The 15195-nt window shown below is 37.3% G+C and overlaps 1 protein-coding gene across 5 annotated transcripts in view; it reads right to left on the bottom strand.

Annotated features, from left to right (window-relative positions):
- Positions 1-8467: 8467 nt before the first annotated feature.
- LOC145663171 (heterogeneous nuclear ribonucleoprotein F-like) overlaps positions 8468-15195 on the bottom strand; it is a 75878-nt gene continuing 69150 nt past the window's right edge. For all 5 annotated transcript variants that reach the window (XM_081729503.1, XM_081729502.1, XM_081729501.1 and 2 more), the window contains one exon: positions 8468-9081. In XM_081729503.1, coding sequence (XP_081585629.1) covers positions 8981-9081 — 101 coding nt within the window. In that variant the 3' untranslated portion in view covers positions 8468-8980. The remainder of the gene's footprint in view (positions 9082-15195) is intronic.

Raw genomic sequence — 15195 nt, 5'->3', positions numbered from 1 at the left:
ATTATAAAGTTCCGTTACCAGAAATCCAACAGTAATATAGAAATAACGTTTGTTTTTATTAATTTTTTTTAGGACTATTCGAATATATAGAGAATGCTTGAAACATTCATTAAGTTACTTTCAAAAAGGATAGCATACTCAATTTCCAGTAGAACTGTAGATCTCAAAGACACTTCTAAGATAATGTCAACAGTTTAACACATGCTTTGTTTCCGCGTGGTTTGGTTGTAAATTCGGTAGTGTTCATTAGACGTACTGATGCAAACTACATTCTAATAAACACAGTAGGTAGCGTAGGTCATATCTTCCATTCCAGAGTACTAATGCAAAGTGAACGAAAAAGAAGAAAGAAACGAAAAGAAAAAAAGAGAAAAATAAAATTGAATGAGTGCTATTATACCACAAATATCCTATATTAAAAGTCCAAACCGTATCATAATGAAAAGTTACAAATGTTCAAATGGAAAATTGTATGATCCTTATAGATGTAGCATACCTTGCATGTTTCAAATTTCAACGTGAATAAATCACATTGAATTATAAGGTGGAAACAAATTTGTGTCGAACTAGTATAAATAAAATTTTGTTTTCAAATAACCAAAGAGGTTGCCATTTTCTATACTCGCCGCGACCTTATCCTGATAGCCGAGATACCCAGCTTCAATTCAGGCGACTCCGCGCACATTACATAGTTCTTCACGTTACACACGTAAAATATTACTTAGGAGATCAATTCAAAGAGCTAATTGAGTTCAAGTATATAAAAAATGTCAATACAGAAACAATATTTAAAATAAAAGGTACTAGATGTATTAGTAACGGGTTATGAAAATGACGTCACGACTCAGAATCGGAAAGAGAGAAGGAAAGAAAGGAGTGAAAAGCTGGCAGCTAAGATGCGAGTCTCTTGCAAGTGTTGCAAGATTAAAAACTTGAAAAATCTTATATCAAAAACAGAGGACCAGTAAAATTAGTTAATTGATCAATCTTAGAAACCGTCCACAATGGATAGGAAATGGCTTAATATTTTTATATGATATATAAATTAAATAGAGTAGCTACCCCGTAAGAACCTTCTTTGCCTGCTGATAAATAAAACAAAAGAAAGAACGGGACTCACATGTAACTTCTGCAATTTTTGTGCAGAGAGTAACACTGCTCTGCCAAATATCGTCTTCCCGCGTGCGTTAGAGTGGGTACGTGGGTGTACTGAAATTGAAACCATGAAGAGTGTTAAGCGCGAAGTTGAAAATATGAATGAATCCGAATTATCATCTTCTCAGTATTATCGCAAACACGAGGAAGGGAAACCTCTTTAAAGTCAAGCAAAGTAAATTGTCATCAATGTGTACGCTCGACTAAGAGAAAAATATGCAGACAAAACTATTGAAGAAATTGTTGATATGATTGTTGCCGGTTCGCAGCTGGTTTACTCTGCCAATGTAGAGTTGCTGTGCTTTGAGAAAAGAAAAAATCGTATTTTTAATTTATTGTGTGGGAGGGTGGCTGCTGTATGTTTCTGTTTATGATTGACCTTTTCCAGGTAGATATAGGAGAATAACTTCATTTGTTATCCTTTCTTACCTTAATCAATTGAAATGAATAAGCAAAATAGTTTTCATGCTCTCGGGTTTTAATTGTGAGGATTGCAAATACACGACGTGCGAATTTCCAATACATTTATTACTATTGTCGTGTCTTCATGAATTATTAAAACAAATACACCAAGAAACATATTTTTCGTTAGCGGCAGGAAAAGGACGAGAAATCACCGCTCCGTGCATATCAGCTGAAACCCAGAGCAGCGCCAGTTGAAACCCTGGCGATTGAGAGCCAAACCAAAACACACACACACACATACAAAGGCGCTGCTCTGTGAAAAGGTTCGCGCGCTGACATGTACTAATGCGCTTGTGATGCGGCTCTCAAGTTAACATTGCGTTTAGTATAGTCTTTTCCGAACATCCAGCATCACTTTCATCTCCTGCGAATATAACGTTGTAATTTGCACAGATAGAATGAACACGCTAGAGCTCAAACGGATCATAATGTCAGTCGGATTATGTTGGTTAGCTTATGGACCACCATTGGGTTGAGGATTCAAACCTGTACTGACCCGGTAATTCGACTGAGACTCGATAACCCAGATGATAAAGATACGAGGGTTGCTATATATATTTCTGGCCTAGGCAACACTAAGTGTTGCCAGGTGCAATCTGACATTTCCATTGGAAAGTTTGACATTTTGTAGCATAAATGTACTCAGAACTTTTTGACTTACGACAATTTTTTTTTCTTTTACAGGTACTTGAAGAAATCAACTTGGCAAAAAAATGGAATTAACTCGTGAACATTTTCGTGCGATCATTTTTCACAACTTTCGACGTGGATTATCACGACAAGAGTGCATCGATGAACTTAAATCTTTGTATGGCGACGAAGCACCATCCTATAGCACTGTGAAAAACTGGTACAACGAATTCAATCGTGGCCGACGCTCGCTCAAAGACGAATTCCGTGAAGGTCGTCCAAAAACAGCCGTTGTGCCAGAAAACATCGATGCCGTACGTGAACTGATAATGCAAGACCGTCATGTGACTTACCGTGAGATAGAGGCATGCCTAGGCATTTCTTCCACCAGCATACATTCGATATTGCATGAACACCTGGCCGTAAAAAAGGTTTGTTCTCGTTGGATCCCGCACAATTTGACAATCGCTCAAAAGAAAGCTCGTGTGGATTGGTGTAAAGAAATGCTGAAAAAATACGATCGCGGTGCTTCAAAAGACGTTTATAAGATCGTCACAGGTGACGAATCATGGATCTATGCGTATGAGCCCGAAACAAAACAGCAATCGACCGTGTGGGTCTTCCAAGACGAGCCAAATCCAACGAAAGTTGTTCGTGGAAGAAGCACTTCGAAGCAAATGGTCGCCTGTTTCTTCGGCATAACTGGTCATGTGGCGACTGTTCCGCTTGAGCAACGTAGGACGGTCAATTCTGAGTGGTACACCACCATTTGTTTGCCTGAAGTCTTCGGAGAAATTCGAAAAATGAACAAGAGAAGACGAATCATTGTGCACCATGACAATGCGAGCTCTCACACATCGGCTCAAACCAGCGCATTTTTGACCGGCCAAAACGTCGAAGTGATGGGTCATCCGCCGTACAGCCCTGACTTGGCACCCAATGACTTCTTTTTATTCCCACACATCAAGAAAAAAATGCGTGGTCAACGATTTTCGTCGCCAGAAAATGCTGTTGAAGCATTCAAAAACCATGTTTTGGAGGTGTCTCAATCGGAGTGGAAAAAGTGCTTCGAAAATTGGTTTGAGCGCATGCAAAAGTGTATAAATCTTGATGGAGAATATTTTGAAAAACAATAAAACCATTTTCGTTGATAAATATTCGTATTTTCATTATTAGGCCAGAAATATATATAGCAGCCCTCGTATTTTGCTTATTCCATGCGTTTAAACAGTATTTCTTTCAGAGATGACCAGGACTGGAGATGTTATCCCCAGAGCACGAAAAACTCGACGCTGAAGTTGTCAGTTACTTACATTCTTCAGACCAGGTCTATCGGTCTCTTGCTCCGTTTTAACTTTGGAGCACGCACATGAAGTGCGTGTGTACATGAGAGAGAGGGGAGAAGTGAAAGATGCAACGATAGGATAGGGAAACGTCAAGAAACAGAGAGAGAGAGAGAGAGAGAGAGAGAGACGAATATACATATGAAACATACTTATCATTACAGTGTATGATGAAGAACGCACACACTGTTTATTCGAATTCTCGCCAAGATGCTTTGTAAGTTCTCCAACAGAAGATAAATCTCTGTTTGCAGCCATTATTTAATGCGAAAAAGTTATATTACCTGGTGGGGAATCGAACCCAGGTTTCCCGCTTGGAAGTCTGTTACTTTACCACTACACCACCGATTGTTTTATCCAAACTTTCTTCAACAAATGCTGTAATATTTCTTTCCCCGAACGATAACACGAAAAGTGTTTACTGCAGATCAATGAAGTGTTTCGAATATCCTGGTAAATTCCTTGCCTTTTCCCAACCAACATTCGTAAATTGTCTGTATCATGATAAAGGTGTTTGCTTCCACATTCTTAAGCATTGCAAGTATAATATGAGGAATCGATTCTTTATTGTCACTTTGTAAAAAAATGCAAGCTTGGCGTGAACAGGATTCGAACCTATGCTGGACAGCTGTATTAACCGTAACTCCGTTACGTTACCGCTACATTACCATGCCACCTGAAGCCAGACGCTAAATATTACTTACTTTAGCCTTGATTATTAAAACGATCAAGCTTCTTCCTGTAAGGTTATTTGCTCCTAAGTGCAAAAACGTTTAATTGACTGCAGGTAACTGCTTCTCGCTATCTGTTACCTTTTTCATCCTATAATAATCAATATTAAAACCGGAAACGGTTAATTTGTACCACTATGGGCTTGAGTATCGTGAACTAAAACTTTAAAAATGAACTTTAACTTTTACCTTCTAAAGTTTGACTAAATTTGATGATTGATCAATTCGTTCTTGATACTTTTGTCTCCCGGACGGACTCAAAAGGTAAATGAATAACGGAATTTTGTTAAACCGAACTCCATAGAAACTAATCTTCTATTATATTGTGCTATATATTGAAAGGCCAAACGTCGAAAATTCATACATGCATATTCCTTAAGATAAGAAAATAAATAATATAAAAAATTAAACTCTGCCCACAATTTACGAGTCAACTTTAAGAAGCTCTGAGTAGTCTGCATGAGTGAGTAAATAAAGATACAAAAAGAGTTCCAATTTAACACAAATATAGTCTGAAAATAAAAGTAATTAAGAAACAAAATTTCAAAATAAAATTAAACAAAAGAAAATTCTCAAAATCGAATAGCCCAAAATGGCAGGAAAATATTGCAAGTTCATCGTCATTATGTTCGTTGGTCAGTTCTTTCCTAACAATTTGTGGGGTCCTATATTTATGAAAATCTGGGACGTAAGCAGTGAACAGTCCTGTGGTTCAGACTAGTGGGCACAAAAACAGGTTTTTTGGTTTTTTAGAAAAACTGGTTTCGACCGGTTATCGGTTCTCAAACCGTTTTGGTTTTTTACCGGATCCAAACTGTTTTATTTCTGACCAGAATAGTGTTTCGTTGTTCTCCGGAAACTGAATTTGTTTCCACAGAAATAGTTTTGTTTTCCAAAAGTTTTCACCCAAAACCAGTTTCGCTGGAAACCGAACGGGTTTTGAAGAGAATCGAAAACTTTTTCTGTGAAAACCCGAACCGGTTTTTGGAGAAAACCAAACTGAAATGAAATTTTGAGTTTTACGTCCCACGGTTATGCAGGTTAGGCTAAAGGAGACGATGATAATGAGTAATGAATGAAATGGTGGAATGAAGAAAGTGGGAGGAAACGGGAGAACCCCGAGAAAATCCACGCACACGGTGTTTGTCCACCACAAAGTTCACTTGGCGGGAGCAGGGTTTGAACCCGAGACCCCTAGCACCAGAGGTTAACGCTCTACCACTGAGCCACCGCGGCCCGAAAACCAAACTGGTTTCGGTGAAAAACCGAATGAGTTTTTGGAGAAAAGCGAAACCGGTTTCGGTGAAAAAACGAAATACCGGTTTTTCGGGTATTCTAGAAACCGGTTTTGCTCATCCCTAGTTCACACCATTCCAAAATTCTAACTTTTCTATAAATTTAGTTTACTTTATAGATGAGTTTACGAGTTACCTAGGTATAATTTTTCCTCAATGAATTTGATTCCTCCAAAAGCTTTGCCCCCCCCCCCAAATTTCTGTATACATGCCCGATCAGAATGTTGCAAATTTTCCATAGAATATGTATTACGTATTATACCTAGAACTGTTTTTGTCTCACATGAAGACATTTCCTCTAACCCGTCTTCTCTCGTACGTATCCCTAACACTAAGAGTCCGCCACTTTATAATTTCTAGACAGCATACATCCTCTGTTTTTTTTAAATATCTTTAAAATATCGACTGGTTTGAAACTCACCTCTCGCTTTCTTGTATCTCTGAATTCGTCTGACGTGGCGGGATTTTTTGAATGGAAAATTAAAATGAAATGACATATTTCAGTTTAACGTCCCACGATTATGCCCTTTAGTCTAAGGGTAACTATGATTAAAGCAAGTGAATGGTGATGGGAGACTTGGTGGAATGAGAAAGTGGGAGGAAACGAGGAGTACCTCGAGAAAACCCACGGACATTATGTTGTCCATCACATACTTACTTGGCCAGGGATCGAACCTGGGACCCTACGCCCAGAGGTAAGCACTCTACCACTGAGCCACCGTGCCCCCACTGTTGAATGAAAGATCAATTATTTCGACTACAAATCACGAATTCATCTAACATCAAATAAAAAGAGTGAAAATACAATTGTTGTTTACATCTTTTCCTGTAAGTGAAGAGCAAGCTTAGAAATCAAACAAACAACAGTTAGACCGCAGTGAATTGAAGGAAATATGTGATTTGCTGCACGGCATAAAGAGATTCAGCGTTCTGAAAATTCTCTTGCCTCGTTGAGTTTGAAGGAACCTTAGTTACGTTCTCAGTTGTCGAGACTGATACTAATGCTGAAGGAAAATTTGCATCTCGTGTAAGAAGTTTTACCTAAATGAAATGAAATCTGAGTTTTACGTCCCACGATTATGCCGGGTAGGCTAAAGCAGACGATGATGATGAGTAAGGAATGAAATGGTGGAATGAAGAGTGGGAGGAAACTGGGAACCCCGAGAAAACCCACACACACGGTGTTTGTCCACCACAAAGTTCACTTGGAAGTTTTACCTAAACAACTTATACAAATAAATCCTTAACCTTGAGCGAAACTTGACTGGTAACTGGTTTTGTTGTCTTCTACAAAAGTAATAATACTCATTTTTTTTTTTTTTTTTTTTTTTTGACTTCTCAAATTTTTCCTGAAAACTTCCTCTAAACTAGCAAGTACTGACTCCTCCAACTCATCAATTTTACGTAGTATCTATGTTTGATCCATACAGTGCAATCCCAACAATTTATGTCTTTCTCAACTTTTTATTTAAAGATCATAGAAAACACTTTTCTTCCTCGTAAAGGCTTATTTCGCCATTCCTATCCTTGCTTTTATTTCACGTTCGCACTTCATATCACTACTACAGAGATATCTAGAATTAGTCACCTGTTCTATTTTCTTCCTTCTCCGACACGGACCGCTTCATTCCAATCGTCATGGCTTTTCTCTTCCTAACATTTATTTTCATCCCATATTCTTCACAACCCGTCCTCAAGTTTTCTAACATTGATTCCCTTCAGATTCCGCAACAAACACCATCTCTCTCCAAAGAGTATGCACCTAATCTTTCTACCTCCTACTGAAATGCCGTCATCATTATGTAGGCTCTTTTTCACTATCTCTTCTAGATAAATATTAAATAACGTTGGCGAGAGAGAGCATTCCTGTTGAACTCCCCTTCCAACTGCACTCTCCTCTGTCATTTCCGCCCCAATTCTAACACTTACTTGTTGGTTCTTGTTTAAGTTTCTTATGAGTCTTCGGTCTTTCCATTAAAACCCAACCTTCTTTAGAACTTCCAATAATTCCCAAATCATGCGGTCAAAAGCCTTTTCTAGATCAATAAATACCACATACCTTTCCCTTTTTCTATAAACCTTTCACCGATGACCCTTAATCCAATTGCATCTGAACTGTTCCTCAACTTCATTATTTGTTCGTCCATAACCTTCTGTTCAGAATTCGAAGCAAAATTTTACTGCATGAGATGAGACTAATAGTTGTATAATCCTCACATCACTGGGTTCGATTTCTTAGCCATCGGTATCATGATCGTCCTTTGGCCACTCTTCTGTTTCGTATATTTCACTGCAGAGTCGAACAATTCTTTCTTGACGTTCTCTCCCATATTCTTAATAAATTCGAATTAGTATATTATTTATCTCTGCTGCCTTTCCATTCCTAATCTCGGATATAGCTTTTTCAAACTCATCCCTAAGAAAACTAAATACTTTTCATCCTCGCGTACTTCATTTTCTACTTAAACGTCTAGGCCACACAGTTATCGACGATTTTGGGAATCAGACTAGTTAATGCTTACAAAATGGTATAGTTTTAGGACCCATTTGGTAAGTACCTGACAACTGTCCAAACTACGCACCGAGATTTCTAGCTTGTAAGAACAAGAAACTGGAAACTTCTTTACTCCCTAAGGTATCAATGTTCTGTTTCAGAGCCTCTCAAACTTTCTTTTTTTCAAGTGAGGTCCACTTTCAATACTGAGAATGTTTTATGGCCTCTGAAGTGATCTTGTTCCCACTGGCTCTGTTTTTCCTCTCTTTACTTTAACGATTATGCTATAAGGCTAAGGAAGACTGATGATAATTAATGAAAATTCAAAAAAGTGGTGAAATAAAAAACAATTAGTTAAAATTACAAAAGTGAATTTATTGATTTGAAAGTCAACTTCACAGACAGTGGAATACGTGTTACAACACAATTGAGAGAAAACAAATATATAGATCATTTATTTCTTTCCGATATTTCGTTCCTTTTATAGGATTGACACCTTTTTCAAATACAACTATCGATTTGTACACTGGCTAATTCTAGTCACAGTAATTTCAAGATTTTTCTTTAAATGTATGCATATTGTACTCCATTAATTATATATATTTATTTATTACATCATGAACTAATGCGTACGTCGGTCTTGTGCATATTTAAGAAATAAAATTCGTTTTCTTTAAATACACAAAAATTTGATACGTATTATTGTTATTACTTTATTATAATTCTACTAGTCAGAAACTGTAGAAGAAAATAAAATGTGAAACTAAAAACAAAATTTTGTTTCAGACAAGTCTATGCGTTTAGCTCCACATAAACCAACCACGGAATACAAAGAAATACATCACGAATAACTTTCTTATTTCTTTTTTATAAGTAAGAATTATTATAGTTTCCACTCATCTGACTTCCATATCCCATACTGTTTCCCAGGCTCCCTTGGTAGCCTCCACGGAAACTGCCTCCTATGCCTGTTAAAGTAAAACAAAAAAGAAAGCATTAGTTTCTTTCTAATATTCAAGTAAACACAGCTACAAAATCACTTTCCCCTTTTTAATACAAACTATAGGTTTCCTTCAATAGTACATCCATCATTGTATATGAGTGACAAATCATGTAAATGACTTTCTAGACAGGGAAAAAAAAAATACAGTATCGTAGCCTATACTACTAAAAACGCGCTAGTAGTCTTGATACTCTCGCTGCGTAATGTACCGTTCAATAATTGACGGGCAGTCAAAATTACGTTGTGACGATGTTCCAAAGACACTGATTGCAGTTTAAAAGGTACTGGGTGATTCATCGGGTTTAAATGTGAAAAATATCGAATAACATAATATATATTGTACTATCCTGCACATGGCTCTGTTTACTAACAACTAAGAAGTATTCATATTTATAAACATCAACCATGTGCGTCTTACTATGAGCTCATACAGTGGCAGGAGACAGGATACCACTGCAACATTGGTGCAGATATAAAACCAAAAGCTATCTAAACAAGTAATTACTATCTGTCTAGGGCTGATCACCTTTACTCTCTCGGCTTGCCTGGAGCTTTGAGAGAAATCTAACCTTTTAGACCAAGGGCCAAGGGGGTGTTCCCCCCCCCCTTTAGGGAACTTTTGCCACTATATTAGAAATGTTCCTTAGGGTCTTTAGAATCAAAAAAATGTTGTTGGTCAACACAAGTGCAACACCTAGGTCCCGGGGCCTCGAACCCTTTAGCACCCGTATATATTTATAGATATCGATGTGATCTCTTTAAATGACCGTAGATTAGACCGTTAGTGCAACACTTGAGCAAGTTATACCTCAATCGATTTGTAAGGTATGCTTTCAGTTTACGTAATGAACGGGACAGAAGAAAAACTAATTGAGGGATATTTGAGAAAATTTCCCTTAAAAACGTCCCTTCTTGCGATTCTTTTAGTTATTACGTGGCAACACTGCAAACTACGCGAATAATAAAATGTATGTGTGTGTTCCGTTTTATTTCAACTTGAACTGAAAATTTGCTCTTGATCCTTCAAGTCTTCAAAGGGTTCGTAATAATTTATTTTCATGGAAGTACGAGTATGACTGTGTCAATGTTCTGTTTTATTTCTCTATAGAAAACAAGTTATTCTAGCTTATTTTCTCATTCGTTATATTATGACAGATTCCCAGTACTGACAAGGGAAGTTTTATATTGAAAGTAGCATTGCCCAATCGATAGAGGAGTGAAGAAACGCGAGAAATCTAAAATTTTACGGGCCGACACCCAGAAACACAGAAGATACAGAGCAAAGAAGTACGAGAATCATGTGAAGATAGCAATGCAAAAGACACATTGATACAGAAAGAACTTCAAAATGATTAAAGTAATCAAAATTACATTTACACAACAGTATAGTAAGCAAACATTGTACTCACAGACATGCTCAATAACATATGTAATGCAGTGTTGCCAATTGAGCACAAAATGAAGTTTTGTTAAATGGCACGGAACACAAATTATAACATCTGAAAAATCTAATTATGAGTAGAACCATATGTGAACACTTGATGTACATTGTTGCCAACGTTTAAGGATAGGCCTGTATGAATTCCTATATCAATCTTAAATGTAGAAAAGTACGTACAGTACACGATTCGAACTAATTAAAACAAAAATATGAGACCACAAACAAGAATATAATCACTGAAATACGAAAATAGAGATGAAGCACGGTGTCGATTTTCTAGATGTTATAATTTGTGTTCCGTGCCACATAACAAAACCTCATTTTGTGCTCAGTTGGCAACACTGCATTACGTATGATATTGAGCATGTCTGAGTATAATGTTTGCTTACTATACTGTTGTGTATATGTAATTTTGATTACTTTAATCATTTTGAAGTTCTTTCTGTGTCAATCTGTCTTTTGCATTGCTATCTTCACATGAATCTCGTTCCTTCTTTGCTCTGTATCTCGTGTTTCTGGGTGTCGACTCTTAAAATTTTAGATTTCTCGCTTTTCTTCACTCCGCTATTGATTGGGCATTCTTTGATTGAGCAATGCTACTATTAATATAAGATACTCCCTTGTGAGAAATCCCCCCCCCCCCCAAGGAAGGTTTTATGGTGTGTTGGTCCATGATATAATAGAAATTATTTCAAAGTAATAATTTTTCTGCTGTGTGGTTACATTATGTTCTTTTGAAAATACTTGTTCTGGTATTCTACAATGAATACAACTTCCAAACATGTCTGTTGGTATGTTAAGTTATCAAACAACTCTCGAAGTTACTTCATAGGGCATGTGTTATTACCTGTGCACACAGATAATCGCACTTAATATGTAATATGTAGTCTTTAACTGCAATAACATTAAACAATTTGTTATATTCTTTGTGATCTTGTCTGCCTATAAGTTGATAATAGTAGCACATTCACCCTGAGATCCACGTGTTCTCAGTTATTCTGAAGAATGGTAAACAAAAAGAAGGCAGTCAGTCAGACGACAATTGCAACCAGAAAAAAGATTGCTGTTGGTAAAAATCGAAAATTCTTTGTAATACACTACGCATAAAACGAAACTGACGTGGGAGGAGAAATTTCACCGAAAAAAAGCTTCTATAAAAAATTGCAGGTCAAAGAACTGGGGCAAGAGAGTGACAATGCAAATTGCATCCAAAATTCCTACGAAATGCGACACAAAGAAACACTGTCTATCGCTGGGACTACCAAAGTTTCACAAAATTACCACGATTGCTAAGTCAATCTGCTGAATAATATGTGGCGGAAAATAGTACACTCTTAGTGGATAATTCACCATATTTGGAGCGTGCTGCTATACGACAGTATGTAACAGACATCGTGTTGAACAAGGAGCAGTGCGTATTTTGCAAGAAATACAGCTAATGAGGATCAAGAAGAAAGGAAAAGGATGTTTCATGGGAAAGTCTAGTGGCATGTGTCACAAGAACAGCTGAACGTGCCATAGGAAGATGAATCACTTGTGTTACCGATTCAAAAAGTGGATCTTATAGCAACACAAATGAGGTACCACAACTTGTATCAGATCGTCGAACTGAAATTGTTCATGGAAGAAACATACCCAAAGATAAATTCGTTGAAGGCGCACTCTGCAGGAATGTCGGTGTTTTGGTTACTGAAGCAGCTTTATTGTTACAGCGAGCTTTTGTTGAGTAGCATCGACAAACGTCAGTTCTTTCCTGGCTGCACACGGCAAAATTGCTACATTCCAGGAGTTTAGACTTACCTCATCTCATTTTTTAGTTTATATTTATCCTTTTAGCTGCAAGTAATACATGTCCAAGTCTTCGGAAACCCGTGTCGCCAAATTTTTAACGCAAGATGTTTGTTCAGCTGTTTCAGATGTAACACTGTTGATGTCAAAACATATGCTGCTAGGTATAACAGTCAGATATCTCGCAAGCCGTACAGAATTAAAAGCTCTGCTCAACCGTACGGGCCACTCGCCTTTACATTCACAAATATTGGAATTAGAAACAGCAATGTATAGTTGTGTTGTCGAAAGCTGTGATGACCTCCAGCCATCACTTATAAAAAAGATTCTTCTGTTTTCTTCCCCTTTTGATAGAATAATTTCGGAGGATTTGCGTATCACAGTTAAAAGGGTAAATATAAACTGCATAAGAAATGTGAGTTCTTAGAATGTAGCATTCCCGCCGTGGGCGGCCACGAAGGAACTCACACCTGTTGGTGGTGATTAATAAAAGCTCGCAGTAACAGTAAATGTGTTTCAATAACGAAAACACTGACGTACCTGTACAGAGTGCGCCTTCAATGAACTTATCTTTTGGTATGTTTCTTTAATGAACAATTTCAGTTCGACGATCTGGTACAAATTGTGGTACCTCATTTCGGCTGCTATGAGATCCACTTCTTGAATCTCTAACAGTATAGCAGTACGCTCCAAATATGGTGAATTATCCATTAAGAGTGTACAATTTTCCGCCGAGTGTACACATCATTCAGTAGACTAACTTAGCAATCGTGGTAATTTTGTGAAACTTTGGTTGTCCCAGCGATAGACTGTGCTTGTTTGTGTCGCATTCTGTAGAACTTTGGATGCAATTTGCAGTGTCACTTTCTTGCCGCAGTTCTTTGACCTGCAAATTTTTATGGAAGCTTTTTCGATGAAATTTCGTCTCCTCATGTCAGTTTCGTTTTATGCTTAGTGTATTACAAAGAATTTTCGATTTTTCACAACAGCAATCTTTTTTCTGGTTGCAATTGTCGTCTGACTGACTGCCTTTTTGTTTACCATTCTTCTTCAGAATAACTGAGAACACGTGGATCTCGGGTGAATGTGCTACTATTATCAACTTACAGGCAGACAAGATCACAAAGAATGACTACATATTACATACTATATTAAGTGCGATTATCTGGGTGCACATGTAATAAGAATACATGCCCTATGAAGTAACTTCGAGAGTTGTTTGATAACTTCACATACCAACAGACGTGTTTGGAAGTTGTATTCATTGTAGAATACCAGAACAAGTATTTTCAAAAGAACATAATGTAACTACACAACAGTAAAATTATTACTTTCTATTATATCATGGACCAACACACCATAAAACCATCCTGGGGGATTCTGAGTACTGGGAATCTGTCATATAACGAATGAGAAGATCAACTATCTATAGAAAAATAAAACGGAACATTGACACAAAGTCATACTCGTACTTCCATGAAAATCAATTATTATGAATTCTGTGAAGGCTATAAATATGTATTTCCTCTGCTGCTAGCTGATGGATCAAAGCGAAAGTTTAAGTTAGGACACACAAATACATTTTATTATTCACGTAGTTCGCAGTGTTGCCACGTAATAACTAAAAGAATCACAAGAAGGGACGTTTTTAAGGGAAATTTTCTCAAATATCCCTCAATTAGTTTTTCTTCTGTCCCGTTCATTACGTAAACTGAAAGCATCCTTACAAATCGATTGAGGTATAACTTGCTCAAGTGTTGCACTAACGGTCTAATCTACGGTCATTTAAAGAGATCACATCGATATCTATAAATATATACGGGTGCTAAAGGGTTCCAAGGCCCCAGAACCCAAGTGTTGCACTTATGTGTTGACCAACAACAATTTTTTTGATTCTAAGGACCCTAAGGAACATTTCTAATATAGTGGCAAAAGTTCCCTAAAAGGGGGGTATCCCCCCTTGGCTCTTGGTCTATTTAGCTTTAGCTTGCTCGGAGCTCTAGGCCTCCTTTCCTGGACACTTAGTTTGTTCCGAACAAACTCTGTGGGGATCCTAAGTCCACTCCACCTAGCTTGCTCAGAGCTCTGTGGAGATCCTTCACTAGGCTGATCGGCCCTGGGATACTTCTCTTTACCCAGTATTAGTGAACTATTTATATTAGAGTGATTTTGTATTACATCATTTATAATAAGGAAATTTTCATAATAAAATTCGGTAGTAGGGGAAATGTCCCCATGTATAATTTAGCTCTACCTATACCTGCATAAGCAAAACTTTACAATATACTTGGTCTGTGCTAATAATGAAACGAAAGAACACATTTGGAAGTTCAATTCCTCATATTCGTAATCATGGCAGGAGATGGCAGCACAAACCTGGTTTCCAAAATGTCTATGCAGCAGAGTATTCACAACTTAGTGCTCCTGTCATGGCCTCCTAGATCTCCCGATCTAAATGTTTGTGAAATTTTCCTTTCGACACATGCGAAACAGGTGTGGGGGCGAACTAGACTACAACAAAGTTCTGTGGAAACTCACATCGAACATTTGTAAGAGTATGTCTGAAACTTTTTCACTTTCTGTATATTTTCTTATATCATCCTCATTGTACGTTATATACTTTTCGATACAGCCCCTTCACAGTTAATGAATCATTTATAATTACCCTATTTCTATGAACAGACAAGTAGAAGACCCCAATCTGATACAGCCCCATACGTTAACATCGAAGTCTTCATTCGTAAATAGTTAAGGAAAGCAACAGTTGATAGGAGTATGTATCAATTTCTCGTGGAACTGTGTTAATTGAATTCAATTCTGTAAATAATAAATCTCCAGAAATCGCAGAAA

This window comes from Thermobia domestica, chromosome 10 (genome assembly GCF_964235325.1).
Source record: "Thermobia domestica chromosome 10, izTheDome1.hap1.1, whole genome shotgun sequence".
NCBI classification, from domain to species: Eukaryota; Metazoa; Arthropoda; class Insecta; order Zygentoma; family Lepismatidae; genus Thermobia; species Thermobia domestica.
The sequence above is the reverse complement of the archived record's forward strand: the minus strand, read 5'-3'. Positions and strand labels throughout refer to the sequence as shown.